The following is a 16,407-nucleotide window of genomic DNA, read 5'->3' as shown; positions in this document are numbered from 1 at the left end:
ATAGTTAAATGGGAATCCAGGCCCAGAGGGCTCTCCTACCTCGCACCCATGTCGCCTGTGTTCAACATGAGGACGCGACGCGTCGCTTGTGTCTGACACACGACTGGTCCGAAGGGAAGATGTTTCTGGTCCAGGGAGATCTCCAGGGCCTGGCAGCAGCCGCTGAGGAGGAAGAGGGGCCGCAGGAGCCCCATGCACTCCATGAACACCTCTTCGGAGAAGGGAGGGACACGCTTCTTCGGGGCGAAGTTGACTTCCAGCTTCCGGACCTCTTTGGCCTTCAGAGTGATGTTGTGGAATGGTGTCAAGGTGATGACCTGGATAAAATGACAACGAGCCTCAGCAGCTGAGGGTGGGGTGCTCCTGAGGCTCCATTTCTGGGGGTCATGCTGCTGGGACCGTATCAGGCCAGGTGTAATATCATTCTGCCCTCTCACCAGCTGTGTCACCTGTGGTGAGTTACTGAAACTTTCCGTGATTTACTCTATGGTGAAGATCCAGACCACCCGTACAAAATGTGTGGCACGTAACAGGCATTCAATCAGTGTTAATTCTCTTTCCAACCCCTTGCAAATAACCCCGTTCTCTGGTGGAGGAAACAGTAAGAGCAAGTAGAAAAGACTCAGTGCTCCGGTGGTTTTCAAGGCGCGCTCCCTGGGCTCCCTGTATCACATTTCCCAGTGTGCTGGTTAAAAGGCAGACTCTTGGGTCCTGCCCCAGCCCAAGAGAACCAGTCTCCTTGGGAGAGCTTGGAACCTGCATTTGAGGACTCATGTGTTCTAAAGTTTGAGAACCGCTGTTGGAAGTTGAATATAAGGGGCTGCTCTCTCCCCTTGGTCCTGGTAAAAATCAAATCAAAATCAGCTTGAAGGAAGTCAAACCCTTTTCATCCTTGAGCTCCCTTTGGCACGGAGTGCTGAGCAGCCACCGGAAGTGGACTGTGGCGGGCAGGGAGGCGTGGGGGGGAGTGAGATAATGGCTGAGAATCACAATAGGAAAGTGACCTTAGAGATTTCTCAAAACACAATGATGGAAGTGACCCCCCGGGGTGACGGTGCCGGTCCAGGCCATTCTGGCAGCTTTCGTCTCACCACCTCGAGAGGCAGAACTGGTGCAGCCAAACTGTGAGGGGCCCTGACCCACTGGAATGAGGACTTTACTTTGGATTAATGAGGAAAGGGAAGCCGCAAGTTTTCCCTCTTTCTCTGGATGGCAAAGTGGGTGATGTGGGGGTCCAGGGACGAGATGCCCACTGGGTCTCCTGCTTTGGTCGGCCTCTCACAGCCAGTGTTCCTGTATCCTGCAATCCTCAGATGGTCCACAACACTCCTACCACATTGAATCACACCTAGGATTCCAAAAGCATCAACCCCTTTGAGCCTATATAATCTTGCCTGCCAGAAACACTCTTCCTCAACCAGTCTGCCTGGGAGATACCTCTTCATCCTGTAAAACGCAGTTCAGACCTCTCTCCACTGTGAGGCCCTCCTCTGAGCAGCCCTGGTCCTGAATCACACCCTGCTTCTGCAGCTTCTAGGCTTTCCTGGGACTGTTCATGTGTCTGTGACCCCAAAAGACTGTGAACTCCACCAGACCAGAGTCTACGTCATATTCACCTTACTATGGACTGAATTGTGTCCTCCCAAGTCCATATGTGAGTAGTGTTTGGAGATGGGGCCTTTGGGAGGTAATTAGGTTTAGAATGAGGTCAAGAGAGTGGGACCCTAATGATGAGATTAGCGCCCTTATAAAAAGGGACACCGGAGAGCTGGGGCTTGCTGTCTCTCTGACATGTGGGGACACAGCAAGAAGGTGGTCGTCTGCAAGCCAGGAGGAGCGTCCTCACCAGAAACTGACTATGTTGGCACCCTAATGTCAGACTTCCAGCCTCCAGAACTGTAAGAAAATAAATGTCTGTTGTTTAAGCCACCCAGTCTGTGGTGTTTTGTTATGGCAGCCCAAGCTGACTAAGCCACACCTTTATATTTCCAGCACGTAGCACTGATTTACTGAGTAAATGTAAGAATGAATTGAATGAAGGAATGGATATAGTCCATCCTCAAAACGAAATACACCTGGTCCATTTTCAAAGGGCCACCCAAACACTGTGAGATGGGTAGACGGCAGCCAGGACTGTAGCTTCTCTATTTAGGGAGCTCGAGGACATGGATTTGGCAACAAGCATGCTTCTTTCACACAGCGGATTGAAGTGTAAAGAGGGACAAGCTTTCGGGGGCAGATGAGTGATGTATATCGAAACATACTCTTCCTTTTGGTCCAAGAAGCCCACTCCTAGGAGTATGTACTAAGCAGAGGGTCATGGATTCACACAAAGTTTTGTTTACATGGGTATTACAACGCTGCTTATAAAATAAAAAATCAGGAACACCTGAGATGAGCAGAAACAGACGATTGGTCCGTCTGCATGATGGAGGTATAGAGGAACAAATGACATTGAATGTTTAGGAGCTATTTCAAGTTGGGAAAAGCAGGTTTCAAAACAATCTGAACATTAATATTTTATTTAAAAAATGTGTAGGAAAAACCAGGGAAAGATAGGTACCAAAACGTTAAGTGATTATTTCTGGGTATGAGATTATGGGCAAAATGTTCTGCTTTGTGATTTTCCATATTTTTCAAATTTTCTGCTGTGATGATATATGTATATTCATTAGAGCCCAGATCTTCTGAATCCATCAAGGGCACTTCTCTTTCTACATCACTGTTGCCCTCTAGAGGCATGTAGCCTCTCCAAGCCTTGGTTTCCTTACGTGTAAAATGAGAATCACAGAAGCACCACCCTATACCGTTTCTGTGAAGATGACCAGAGGCAGCACAGGGAGAGCTCTCAGAACTGCCCTGCACACTGAAGGTGCACGAGAACCGTGAGGTGTCAGTGTTGCTATCGCGGCCATCCCTGTCATCGGGGTGGGGGGTGGGGGAAGGGATGGGGCATGAAGATGCCACTAGGGGCCCGAGCACCAACCTTGGGGTCCTGGAGTTCTGGAATCGAGAACAGGGCTGACAGGTCAAATGTGAGCTGGGCTTGGCTGTTGTTCATGACGGAAATCGTTTTCTTCGCCACCTGTCCAGGCAGGACAGCTCCTAACTTCACAGTCTTATTGGCTGGATTGAGGACTAAAATCTGTGGGACAAGAAAGAGAGCAGGGCTAGGAGGTTCATCAGTTAATGAGAAAAAGAAATACGATATGGGGACCCTGGTGAGGCAGGCTGGTTCCTTCTCATTCTTCACATTGGATGGGCATTCGCCCACTCAACAAACATTTATGTGCTTAAAATGCCCACTAAACAACTTGTTGCACAATCACATAATTACGGCCGGGTTCAGAGATGTTAGGAAGGAAAAGCTCAGGGTACAAGGGGCTGAGCCAGCCTGGGGGTGAGGGAGGCTTCCCTGAGGAAGGCATGTTCCTACTGAGAGCTAAAGGAAGGGTGGGATCCTGTGGGTTTGCATCAGGGTGGCGTGGGGCTGGATCCCGAGGGAGGAGACAAGCTGTGGCGAGGCCCTGAGCTGGAGGGAGTGGACTGGACTCACAGCCTGTGGCTGGGAGCGAGAGGGAGACACGGGAAGACAGTTCGGACAGGGGTCAGGCTTTCTTCTGGGAGAAGTGGGAAGCCAGTGCAGCCTGGAGCGGCCCCATCAAGTGTGTATCTTGGGAGGGTGCCCTGGCTCACTCCTCTGTGGAGATGGACTGGAAGAGGGCAGAGCCTTTAGGAGTGAGAGGTGATGGTGGCAGCGGAGGTGGGAGAAGCAGGTACATTTCAAAGTCCTCATCTGACGTACTGATCAAAATGCTGACCTGGATCAGGCCAAGGTCAGGCTGGGCCTTGTCCTCCAGGATGACATGACCCACACGAATAGCACCCACTGGTCACTGTCATTTGACCAGTCACTAAACTGCATCCCTCCCCTACACGCTCTTTCTATCCTGCCCATATGTTTCCATTTTGTGTACAAAGGCAAGGGTCTCCAACCCCACCCTGTGAACTCCTGGAGGTGAGAGAACATGCTTAAGCCTCCTCTGCAGGATTTCTGCAAAGCACCTGACACAGTGAGTGCTGAATGAGTGATGAAAGAATGAACACTCGAATGAATCAATGACATCAGAAGAGACCCCATCGCTGGCTCGGGTGCAGACACACCAGGTGGCCTGGTCCTGTGGCTCTCTGGCTTGATGGGAAGGCTGCCAGAACACACCCCTCCCATTTTCTCTGGTTGCTGAAATGTCCCATGCATTGCCGAGGATCTTGGAAGGTCTTCAGTTTTCCAAAACTCCCTATTAAACGCAAATACTCCTACCAGACAGACACCTTAAATGTTAACCAGACACTGGGAAGAAAGGGATTAGCAGCAGGACCGGACCAGTCCCTTCCTATTAGGAGCACCTGGTTAGAAGGAAGGCCCTCAGTCAAATAGGATCCTGGGAGTTGTGGCTGGCTGGAGAATGTCAGTCTGTGTGGTGTTAAGGAAAAATGTCCCATAACTGAAAGGTTTGTCTGCATATAGAGCTTAAAACAAGTCTTGCCTCGTAACCTGAAAACACTACATGCCCTGATGTGGGACGAAAAGGACGTGCTTGGGTGCCGCATCTGATAGTCTCAAACTTCTCCAAGAAAAGGAGTGTTTCTCCAGTGATCTCCCGTGATTACTTGCATCCTTTGATACAGTGAAGTTTGGTATTGAATGAGATCTATGTGATTCACTTGGGTCTGATCTTACGATTCACCCCTTGGTGGGACTGGTTGACCCCCTGACAGAGCAGCTTGGGGGCAGGAGACTTTGAGGGGGTGGCAGGTGGGCTCAGGTGGGCAAAGAAGGGCAAGAAGGAGGGGCGCCCAGCCCGAGGATCTCCCCAACTGGCTCTTACCTTCATTTCAGTGCCTTTCCCTTTGATTTCAACTACTTGTTGTGAGAGCCCATTGATTTCAAAGGGGATGAGTTCTCGATAATTGATACTTTCTCGAGGATAAAAGATGATGGGAATCTCCAGTGTCTTTCCTGGCTTCACCACATCAACTCGGAAGTTCACCTCGAGGTGGCTGGTGTTGGTGTACAAACACTCTAAGCTGGAGAAGATCAGGAGGAAGGTGTGTAAGCTCTCGGATGCCTGACCCAGAGGGGGAGATTTTGTCCCTTGTTTCTCTGAGCTGGATCCACTGCTTGATGTCCTGCCCAGTTTTCCTGGAGTCCAAATGTAAGGGCTGGAAGGGACTTCAGCAGTGATCCAGCCCGTGGTCTCCCGGGCACCGTCGAGTTACTTCCCCCAGATCACATCTAGAGATCCTGGCAGAGCCAGGCCTCAAATGCAAAGTCTCATGACCTTTTGCCCAGTGCTCTTTTCCCTTTCTTTATCCTCTCCTCCTTGATAATGCAGCTCATGGTTTTGTACCCTTTCATAAGAAGGGGGAGCTTCCTGAAGTAACTGGGTGGTAAAGCACAGTGGGGAGGAGTACGTGTCCAGAGTCAGACAGACAGGAGTGTGGATCCGGGTTCTATCCCTAACTAGCCATGTGACCTGAGAACAGTTTACTCAGCCCATTTGGGTCTCTGTTTCCTCCTCTGTAAAATGCGGGTAGTGATGGCTACCTCATAAAATTGCTGTGAGGATTAAATGAGATAAAGTGACTAAATCAGTCACTAGACAGGGTACAGAGGAAACATTCCATAAAGGTGAGCTATTATTATTATTGCTAATTGCTCAGCTAGAAGGGACCTTCAAAGATCATGTCCACCCCCCTTCACTTGTGGGCAGGAAGCACGTAGACCTCCATTACAGCCCCTCCTCACCTGCCTTCCGGGTATTTAGAGAAGGACTCTGGCTGAGGCAATAAAATAGAGCGCGCGATGCCTTAAGCAAAGTAAGACTCAGATTAAATCAGGCAAGGAGGAGTGTAGGTAGATAAGATTTTGAATTAGTATTTAAAATTACATGACACTCTTGTAATTTAACATTCAGGAGAATCATCACCACCATCACCGCCACAACAGTAGCAGCAGATAAAAAAAACTGAGCATTTCCTATGTTCCGGGCACTGTTCTAAGTGCTCTCTCTAAAGGAACTAATTTAATCCTTCTAATAGCCCTGTGGGGAGGTACGACTATCCCCCGCTTCAGGCAAGGAGACAGAGGCACAGAGAGTTTAAAAATTTTGCCCAAGGTCACATAGCTAGGGAAGTGCTGGGATTTGAACCTAGACCTGTGCTATGTGATATGGTAGCCACTAGACACATGTGGCTCTTAAAGTTAAAATTAATTAAAATAAAATAAAATAAATGAAGTTCTGTTCTGCAGTGGCACTAGCCACATTCCAAGTGCCCCACAGCCACGTGCAGCTGTAGGCTACCGCACCGGGCAGTGCAGACATACAACATTTCTGACACTGAAGGAAGTTCAATTGCAGAGTACTAACCTGGAGAACTTTGAATAAACATAGGTCTCTGGGCCAGTTTTGTTTTCTTAGGTCTGGAATAGGGCCCAGAAACCTGGACTGGAACATTCTACGCAGGGATGGCACAGAGAGGCTGGATTTGAATCAGAAGGCTCAGGCTCAGTTTAGATCTGCCATTTACTGCAAGGCCACTCGCCTGAGAAATTAACTTTTTAACTCTCCAAACCTCAGTTCCCACATCTATTACATGTGGAAAATAAATGGAAGCCATCGAACCTCTTGTCAGGTCATTCGGCACTGCCCTCCTCATTTCCAGAAGAGGATTTTTTTTTAGCAGAGTAGCTCATGGCTATCCAAGTATGAGTGTTAGCGGTGGGGAAAGGAGACTCAGGCTTCACGCCCACCTGTGTCTGAGGCTTTCCCAGAATCCTTCCTTTTCTGTCCTGGCAGGACCCCACCTGTGTGGAGGCTGTAGGACCCACAGGAGTGGCAGAATCATCTGGAAGCTCTGGGAAGTCTGCTTACCTCATAGACGTCTCTTCCTTGTTGGAGACAACTAGGATTTGTTTGTATGGGGGCATCCCAGCTTGGTAGATGAAGCAGGTCCCAAAGTTGTAGCTGGTGAAGGAGAAATGGACAGCTGGGCTCACGGCACAGCCTGAGATGCTGCACAAAAATGTGGGACCGTGGCTGATCTGTGGGAAGGGAATGGCAGGTGGAGTGTGATTAGAAGTGAGAGGGAAGGGCCCTTACGCCCTCAGGTGAAGGAGGGAAACAGTCGAGTGCTTAAAAAAGATTCAGGTCTCAGGGCTCCATCTGCAGAGATTCTGATGAACAGTTTACATGTCTATTTAAGGAAAGCACGGTGGACGACTTTGCGCCTGGGCCCGACGTTGGCTCTTGCTTTGCTCCTGCAGCGATGATTCAGCTTGAAGGCGGAGGGGTGTGCAGAGACTGCCAGCCCTTACCCAACGTCTCCCTCCCAGGGCCTCCTCATTAGCAGGACTCTGGCTGCCAATGTGCCTGGGAAACATGCTTGACTTCCCATCCTTCCTTGCAGCTAAGGGTGGCCATCAGACATAGTTCTCAAGACAGAATGCTCTGAGTGCGTTCAGTGTCGGACAATGTTAAGTGGTCTCACCTTGATTTTGAGTTCCAGGCCCTTCAAGACACATTTCTTAAATGGCTGGAAAGACAGGGAGGCCTGTGCACTCTGCCCCACATCCACACTGCCATCCATGGGTGAAAATTCCAAGTACTGCAGCAGGGACTTGGGGCCGGATAGCTCTGCCTGGAAGCTGAAGTTGAACTTGCCGGTGTTGATAAAGCTGAATTCACACTGGACACATTCATTCAGCTCCACCTGAGAGAGAACAGAGTTGAATGCTGAGTGAATGCAAACCACGGTTCCCTTCTGTGGGGTCAGGATATGCAACACGTTGGGGGAAAACACCCTGTGGGTAATAGTGATGGCAGGTGATTTTCGTGAGTTGAGTTTCATTAGCTCAGCGAGTCCAGCAAGAGCTACTAAGTGAGAAGAGTGAGATGACAATTTAATGCTTAGATCTCACTTGGTAGCAAAACATCCTTCTGTAGGTTTAAGACAAGCATTTCCCCCTTCTCTCCCATCTCTCCACCCTCTGAAAAGTAAAATAAGCTTTCACATCAGAACCATACACATTCTGGGGGTGGAGCTGCTCCTGGCATGTTTCTGTTCTCCTGGTCTCCCCGGCATTTGAAACAGAGATTCAGCGACAATTCACTTGTACTGCTTTTCCCAGCCAGTGTGGAAACAGAGAGAGCGAGGCCCTCTCTCGTCTTTACCTCATAGAAGTTGAGAGTCGTGGTCTGGCTGGGAGTCAAGAGAGTGATGGTGCCAGTCTTGTCCTTGCACTTGACCTCTACATTCATAGAGTAGCCCTGAGCCTTGACATTTAAGGTCAGAGGGTGGGCTTTCTTTTTCACATTGCAGATCAAATTGAAGTTCACTTCTCCTTCCTGCTTCGGTGTGAAGAAAATATCAATTGGGAACCTGGTTGGGGATGAAGACAGCAGATTACATAACTAGACCAACCTGTTAAAGAAGGTTGAATACTAAACTATTATACACTAGGAGGAAAAGGCATCCTAACTCCAAATCACGATGAATTTTGAAGATTTGCCAGGCACGGCAGGCCACTGCTTTATGGATTTGCAAACACAGTGGATAGCAAGGAAAAGAATATAAACATAAGAAAATACTGAGAACAAGAGCTTAAAGTTCTCAGTGCTCTACAATTCACTAGGAAACCGATTCTCCTGGCTGGTGGGCCTGGGACCCTGCCATGTTGGGTGAGTGCAGTCCTGGGGGCCTTCCTTTCTGTTTACCTGGACAGCGGTGGGACCCAGCCTTCCATGGGACACACGACCAGGCTGCTGCTGAAACCTTCAGAATATCGGGAGGTGTCCTGGAAGGCAAAATGGAACCTCTGCTCCTCCTTGTTGGTGATCTTCACGGTCTCCCTGGCCTCTCTGCCTGGAGGGGGAAACACTGCCCTCAGGGAGGCCTCGTGCCTGCTCCTGGCCCACCTCAGGAGGCACGAGGAAGCCTTCGTAGAAGAGGCTCCGCAGCTTCTTTCCCTTCCTCTTCCCAGCTCCTCGGCCTTTGGCCTCCTCTCTTCCTTCTTTTTGCTCTACAAGGACCCTTCCTCCCAAAGGGACTCTACCTCTTCCTTCTAGAACTTTACCCCATCAGCTGCCTGTTCCTCTTAGGTGGCTGCTCTGCCTGGGTCACAGCTCTCCTGGGATCCTCCTTGTTCCTTCAGACCCAACGCCTTCCTGCTTTTGTTAATGGGGGCTGGTAGGCCCCTCAGCCCTGCCCATATCTCTGTAAACAACCCCTGCATCGGACTCTTTTGAATTAGGCTTTGGATATGTCACCAGTGTGCTGACAGGGCCCTGACTAATACATCTCCTATCACTGTTTTGCTTTTTCTTACTCTCCTTGACTATTGTAGAGCATTTATTTTTCCACATGAACTTCAGAATCACTTTTTCCAACTCCCCCCTCACCCCGATCATTTTGGAACTAACGTTGCCAGATTTAGCAAATAATTTTTTAGTATAAGTATGTCCCAAATATTGCATATTGCTTGGCATTCTGAACTACTATTCATTGTTATCTGAAATTCAGATTTAACTGTGCATCCTGTATTTTATCTGACAACCCTAGTTGGGATTTTAATTGAAACTCGATTAAATTTGCATTGAATTTTGGGAGAATTGACAAATGTCCAGATCTTGTTTGGGGGCATTTTAATAAGATTTTTTAGTTTTATTCATATAGGTCCTGTGCTTTTCTCGTTACATTTATCCTTAGCTATCATATAGGTCTTATGAATGGAATTTTTTGTTTGTTTCTAGGTGCTTACTGCTAAAAGAAAGAGAAACCATTGATTTTTGCACACGTCTTGCATCCAGCCATTCCTACATTATCTTGTTGATTCTAGTAGTTTGTTTTGCTTTTCTCTAGAGTCTCTTGAGGTTATCTATGTATGAAGTCATCAGCAACAGCATAATGAGAAAATTTTGCCTCTTTTTTCCCCAATGTTTATTGTCAATTATTTAATTTTCTTGTTCTATTGTATTTGCTAAAATCACTAAGAAAGTGTTCAATAATGACGGTGATAATGAACATCCTTGCCTAATTCCTGACTTTAATTGAAGTGACTTTAGTAGTTTATTACCAGATAATATCTGCCCCTTGATTTTGATTAATCTTCTTTATTCACGTTTTTCCCTCTATTCCTATTTTACTATTAGAGTTTTTGTTGAGAATGTCTGCTGAATTTTAGAAATGACTTTTCAGTATATATCAGTATGATCACCTGGTTCTTCTTTAACCTGTTGATGTAACAATTACATTGAAATGCACCATCATTGCATTCCTAGATTAAACCCTGTTTGTCTTATTATTCTTATGCTACATTGCTCATTTATTTGTTCAAAACCTTACTAAATGCCACAATCTCCTCCTATCTGTTTATATGTATCAGTATAAGAAATGTATGGAAGTAATACACATCACATTGTTAACACTGGTTTCCTTTGACAGAAAGGAAAGGATGAGATAGAATGGGGGGGAATGATTATTACATTTTTCCGTATACAACACCACGTTGATTGATGTATAAAGAATATTACTTTTATAAATAATAAAATCTAATGAATTACTAAAAAATCCTCTGACTTTAGTTGTATTTTACACACACACACACAAAACATCACATCCATGTGATAGATTCACAGTGTTATAAGGGACTTGCCAATCACTTCCTTTATGTCCTTCAAGTCCCACCTCAAATGTCACCTTCCCACTGCCCACTAGCATTCCTTATTCCCCTACCCTGCTTTATTCTTCTCTGGAACACTTATCAACATCTGACATGCTATACATTTTGCTTTGTCATGTTTTGGTAGTCTGCTTCCTGCTGCTAGAATGTAACCATCATGACGGTCGGGACTTGGGCTTTGTCCATCGCATTCCCAGCTCACAGAAGAGTGCCTGGCTCACACAAGGGCCTCGGTAATATTTGTTGAGCTGGATAAAAGTGTGAAAGGGTGTCAGAGAAATGTGATCACTTTGGCACAGAACAAGAAGCAAACAGATACAGCCATAATCTGGGGGCACATGCAAGCAGGATGGGGCTGACGTGGGGATCTGGAAATAAACATAGTCAGTCCAGGCCCCAAAGGAATCTTCCAAGTAGGCTCTGTAGCAAGCCTTCTAAATTTCCTTAGGCTATTGGTGTGTGGGTTTAGAAGACACTTGATGGAAATTAGATTGAGAGGTTGAATATTTTGTGGCCTTGTGAATAGTGATAGAGGGCCTCTGACATGCTTCTGGAAGGCACCAGGAAGAGCTCCCTGCCCATGTCTGCTCCTGCAGCGCACTGCTGGGTTGGTCCCACGCCCCTCCCCCACGGGTCATGCCAATTCTAAATATAAACCAACAGGGCAGCCTTACCAATGAGGAGACAACTGAAGTTGAGATGTGACTTGTCCAGATTGATGAGAGGGTCAGTGGCTTTGCCTACCAGCAGGAAAGGGACTGTGATGTTGTGTTCGGGGATTAAGAAAGTCCAGAATGCTTCCGAGATGTCCAGATGGAAAGGTGTGAACTGGAAGATAATCTGAGAAGACAGTTCGGAGCAGAGCAGTTAGAGGCACTTCTGTGTGTTTACTCCATGCGCCCTTAGTGGCTTGACAGCACTGGGGTTATGCTGGCTGACATTACCAGGTCATCACTTCCTTTCTACCCTCTTTGTAAGGGCACGTAAGTTTAGCTGTACCAGCAACATCAATCTCTGTTTGCCCAGCCCACCAAGTATTTCTCGGGGGGTCTACCCCACTCACAGGCTCTGCTGGCTAGGCTACCATATTTCATGCCATGTCTCTGGATGGCATGTAAAAATGGAAAGATTCAAGGGGGAAGCTTGTAATTTGGGCTTTTCCTGAAAAGTCTGGGAGAACCAGCAACGCTGAGCCCACTGCTCTGTATGGTGACCTTCCAGAGAAGCACTGTGGCCAGCCAGCTCTGGTGCCCATCATTCCCTATCACTGTCCCCTTGGCCTGCGTCATTCATTTGTATGGTCTTCCTGAAGGCAACTGAATTCGGAATTTCCATTTCATGGATTTATTTCTGCCTCCAAGATTCTCTGTGGAATTTATAGGACATAGGGTCCACAGATCTGTTTTGGCCAGCAAGTTCGTATTTCTTTAAGTCTGTCCCTCTGCTCTAAATCACTGTGTGGACATTAGGACTAAACCATGGAACATGACTCCACTTTTCTGTTTTGCCCTTTGGCCTGACCAAGTAAAAATACATCTGTGTCCTTTTATTGCTGTCAGTCCCTTGGACAAAAATAACTCTTTACTTCTTATTCTTGTATGAGTCCTAGTAGAGTCTCCAGGCATTGGTGTCCAACTCTCCTTTCCTTGCTTTAATAATCTCAATTTTTAAAACTTCTGTTTCTCCATCGCCAACCAAGAGAGCTCGGGTTTGTCTTGTCCATGAGGACTGCCTAACACATAGAGTAGCCACTCAAGAAACACTTGTTGATGGACACACCCTTAGGCTGTTCTCCCTAACTCTACCCATGCTCTACCGCAGACCTGCTATGCAGAGGGGCATAGAATTAATAAAGTCCGGGGTCAAGGGGTCCCCATTCATACACACCTCAGCTTTCTTTTCAGGGAGGATGAGGCCCTTTTCTGTAAGGCATGTGAAGGCTGGAGGGTTCTGGAGACTTTCAATTTCTTCAGAGACCCAGCAGAAAGAGTAGGTGCTATTGGTCGGGTTCAGTATTGTAAAAGTCCTGGCCGAGGGGGGAAGAATCGATAGCAGAGACTGAGACAGGGGCTTGAGGATTAAGAGAAACTTTTCTAGACTGTTCCCTAGCACACTTCCTTTATGTGGGAATCAGAACTGTTCTGAGCACTTCGTTACTGCAGAAACAAAAACTGCATCTCACTTGGGGATCCCAAGTGTGGCTAGAGTTCTGGACTTTGGAATAATAATGACACCAAGGGCTCTTCTGTCCCAGTGATCCTCTGTGGTCAAGGCAGTGGTCAGGGATCCTATTTTTATGTCTTCCAAGTTTTCCAGAGTGTCAAAACCAGGGAGACAGAAGACAGCTTCCTCACGGAGGCAGTTCTCTAAAGTCAAACCCCAGGATAGCAAGCGTGCTTCTACGTGTCAGTCTAGCTTGCTACTCTTAATTCCTACTCTGAGTTTTTAGAAGGACTGACGGATGTGAACTCAACTAGTGCAAACCTAAATGACTCACCGGAGATACTTCCCTCCTATGCCCACGCTGGTGAACTCAATCACCCGGGTGTTTGGATCCAGAGCCCCACTACTAGGCCCTCGGAGATCTGGGTTGCGCCGATGACCGCTGATGTAGTCCGAGTCTTTCAGGTCAAAATGGCAGAAGGGCAGGGAGCTCCGCCCTTTTGCTGACAGGACTGGGCCTTGCTCTCCAGGTGGCAGGTTAGGAATCCTGAGAGGATAAGGTTATTTTGATCTATTTTTAACTTTTTAATCGATTTTTGCTTTCGTGGTTGTAAATGAATATGACACCCATCAGAATGTGAACTCCATGAGAGCAGAGGCTGGGTCTGTCTCGGTCAGCAATATAACCTCAGTGCCTTGAACAGTACATGGTACATAGTAGGTGGTCACTAATTAATTGTGGAGTGGATGGATGCATGAATGGGCTGAGTATGAGAGGCCTGAATTCTGGTTCCTTCTGTGTACCTTACTATGGCCTCAAGTTACTTCCTTTGCCAATGGTGAGAAAACCTCCCTGCTGTAAGGTCAGCACAGAGTCTTTCCCTCTGGGCTCTTTCATAGGCATCTAGTGGGATACAAAAAAGGACTCAGACATCCTTACAAAACTACCCTGAGCTCCTTGGAGAAAGTACACTAGATGTGAGCAGACCTCGAGCCCCAGCACCAAGCTTAGGTGGCCCAGGTGTGGGAAAGGTCCCTGCAGTGTGATTGCAGGGTTTCTATAGGTCTTATTGTTCACATAGGTCTCTGCCACCCTATGCCATGGATCACAGACTTCCTATAAGGTAGGTGTTCTCCATGGAGCTGGCTGGGGAGTGGGTACCACATCAGGGACTTTCATTGCCAGATGTTACTGGATTGACTCTCCTCTAACTGGACCTGGGCCCCATCTGTCCCTCACTTACTATGTACCAGGTCCACCTCCTCCATCGCCACCACCACCTAATGTTTATCGTACTTCTTGCGTGCCAGGCACTGTTCTAAGCTCTTCACTTGAATTAGCTCATTTAGTCTTCACAACTCTACAAGGTGGGTATTGTCATTTGCATTTTACATAGGAGGAAACTGAGTCTCAGAAAAGGTACAAGAAAGCTTTCCCAAGTTCATGCTTGCCCCAGGACTGGAATCCAGCTGGCTGCCCACCATCCTGTTACCCAGTGGAATCCTGTACGTGGCCGGGAAGGGGAGGTGGGTTGGAGGCAGGGTCTACAGAGGGTTGATGAGCTATACAAAAGAATGGATTCTCCTTGTCCTCCAAAGGGAAATGTGGCAATGTGGGGCTGAGGAGGGGCCTGGGGCTGGAAAGAATGGTGGGCGTGGTGGGACAGAGAGGGGCTAGGAGCTGCAGCGCTTTGTGCTGGGAGATCATCTCCTTACTGGCAGAAAAGACTGCTCTCGAAGTCTCCAACCTCCATTGGGGAGAATTTCACTTTGAGCTTCTGGGTCTTCCCCACGGGCACCATGCCTGAGACGGGCTCCACAGAGAACGGTGGCAGGGAAGCTTCGTTCCAAGGGTCCATGGCACTGTCCAGGGTGCTGCCCGTGTGCAGCGTGCCCTGGCTAAGCTGGTCATTTTGGGAGAAACCTGGGGGCAGATAGAGCGCCAGTGATATTCTGCACCTGCAGTGGGAGGGCAGGTGTAGGGCAGCCCACTCACAGGCCCTAGGCACCCTCTGTGGGCTCACCTCTGCTAGCGGGTATACTTTGGGCCCCAGGGCCCAAAGAATGGGCTCCCATCTCTCACACGAGACTCATGAAAAATACTTCCATTAATTACATCAAGTTTTCATGTTTGTTTCCTTTTGGCTCAAGGGGGTGGGTCAAGTAGATGTCTGTGGGTCATATGCCTCAAGAATAATAGGCTGTGAACATAATTTTTGGAGAATCATTGCTTTAAAGTAGGGGTTCATAATCTGGGGGCCCATGGAAAAGGGCTCATTAGGAAGGTCTGGGAAACTCCAAGTTGAAAGAGAATTAACAGATAATTGCCCACTAAGTGTTGGGCTCTTTTAAAAGTGCAAATTGGGCATGGGTGTCTATTTTCCTGGGGAGACAGTTCATAGCTTTCATCAGTTTCTCCAAGAGTCTGTAATGTTCTAGAAGGTTAAGATCTAAAAGAAAAGATTCCTAGGGATCTGTGTGGGCCCCAGGAAGGCAGATCTCAGCTCTTGAGTTTCTCAGGCCCTTTTGGCTCTGCAGATGCCAGGAGGCCTCTGCTCTGCTTCTCCTTTGCTTCTTAGGGGGCCGTTGGAGCAGTGCTTGCTTCTCCATGAACAAGGCTCTTGTGCTAACTGGGGACCCAGTTCAAGCCCTGGGTTTTACCCGTCACCGCATTTACCTTGGTTGTCTGGCATTGCAAAGCTGACAGCCTTTGCCGTCTCTTCTGAGAACCAGCTGAATTCCAGCTGCACGTTTCCTGAATTTATCAGTTCAAACCTGCAAACAGATCAGGGAATGGAATTGAGAAACGTGCTTCAGATTTTTGTCCTGTCTGCACATCATCTGTACTGTAAACTTTTTTAAGTCAAGTCACTTCGTTTCTTAAATATTTCTTCAAAGACAAGTTTTAAGCAATTTTATCTGAAGTCATGCATGCGATATACTTGTTATATTTCCTTCTAAAACACACACACAAATATATACATAGCTATTAAAAGTAAAAGTATGCAGACGTTTAGCACTTAAATCATCTTGCATGCTACTGGCGGCCTGTGCAATGAGCTCTCAGCCTGCATCATGGTAGTCCTGAAAAATTCCCATGAGAGAGGAAACAAACTCTATTTCACAAGACAGCACCTTCCTCGGGTGCAAATTCCAAAGCCTCTCCTTTCCTGAATCACTTTCCACCAGAAACAATGTCCTTGTGGTCAGAAACCATTTGACCCCTGCCTCAGATGCCTTCACTGGCTGAGACACATACTTGTCTCAAATTCTCAATTAGTGGAGACTTTTCTTGTCTCAAGTTTCCCTGCTCTAAGACAAGAACTGGGAGATAGAAGCTTTTTCTGGAACCACGATTAAACTTGATCACAGTCACAGCAAGAGGATGAGGCCCTGATGTAAGACAATGGTTGTGCGAGAGAAAGAAACACACACGCTCTTCCCAGTTTTAGGGGAGAAGTAGGAGCTGAGAGTTGCGGTGGGGCAGTAGGTCTAAAGGTGGG

At 47.6% G+C, this 16,407-nt stretch overlaps 1 protein-coding gene across 1 annotated transcript in view; it reads right to left on the bottom strand.

Annotated features, from left to right (window-relative positions):
• HYDIN (HYDIN axonemal central pair apparatus protein) overlaps positions 1–16,407 on the bottom strand; it is a 431,283-nt gene that overhangs the window by 21,234 nt on the left and 393,642 nt on the right. Inside the window, exons 69-80 of the mRNA XM_089902455.1 lie at positions 15,582–15,679; positions 14,621–14,828; positions 13,239–13,451; positions 12,629–12,767; positions 11,416–11,581; positions 8,778–8,925; positions 8,235–8,442; positions 7,552–7,773; positions 6,936–7,105; positions 4,890–5,088; positions 2,987–3,145; positions 40–317 (exon numbers count right to left, since the gene is read on the bottom strand). Of these exons, the coding sequence (XP_089758581.1) occupies positions 40–317; positions 2,987–3,145; positions 4,890–5,088; positions 6,936–7,105; positions 7,552–7,773; positions 8,235–8,442; positions 8,778–8,925; positions 11,416–11,581; positions 12,629–12,767; positions 13,239–13,451; positions 14,621–14,828; positions 15,582–15,679 (2,208 nt within the window). The remainder of the gene's footprint in view (positions 1–39; positions 318–2,986; positions 3,146–4,889; positions 5,089–6,935; positions 7,106–7,551; positions 7,774–8,234; positions 8,443–8,777; positions 8,926–11,415; positions 11,582–12,628; positions 12,768–13,238; positions 13,452–14,620; positions 14,829–15,581; positions 15,680–16,407) is intronic.

The sequence above is a fragment of the Delphinapterus leucas genome, chromosome 20 (assembly GCF_059928025.1).
Source record: "Delphinapterus leucas isolate spDelLeu-1000000601 "Yukka" chromosome 20, BTC_Dleu_Yukka2, whole genome shotgun sequence".
Lineage (NCBI taxonomy): Eukaryota > Metazoa > Chordata > Mammalia > Artiodactyla > Monodontidae > Delphinapterus > Delphinapterus leucas.
This window is presented reverse-complemented; position numbering and strand designations above follow the sequence as displayed.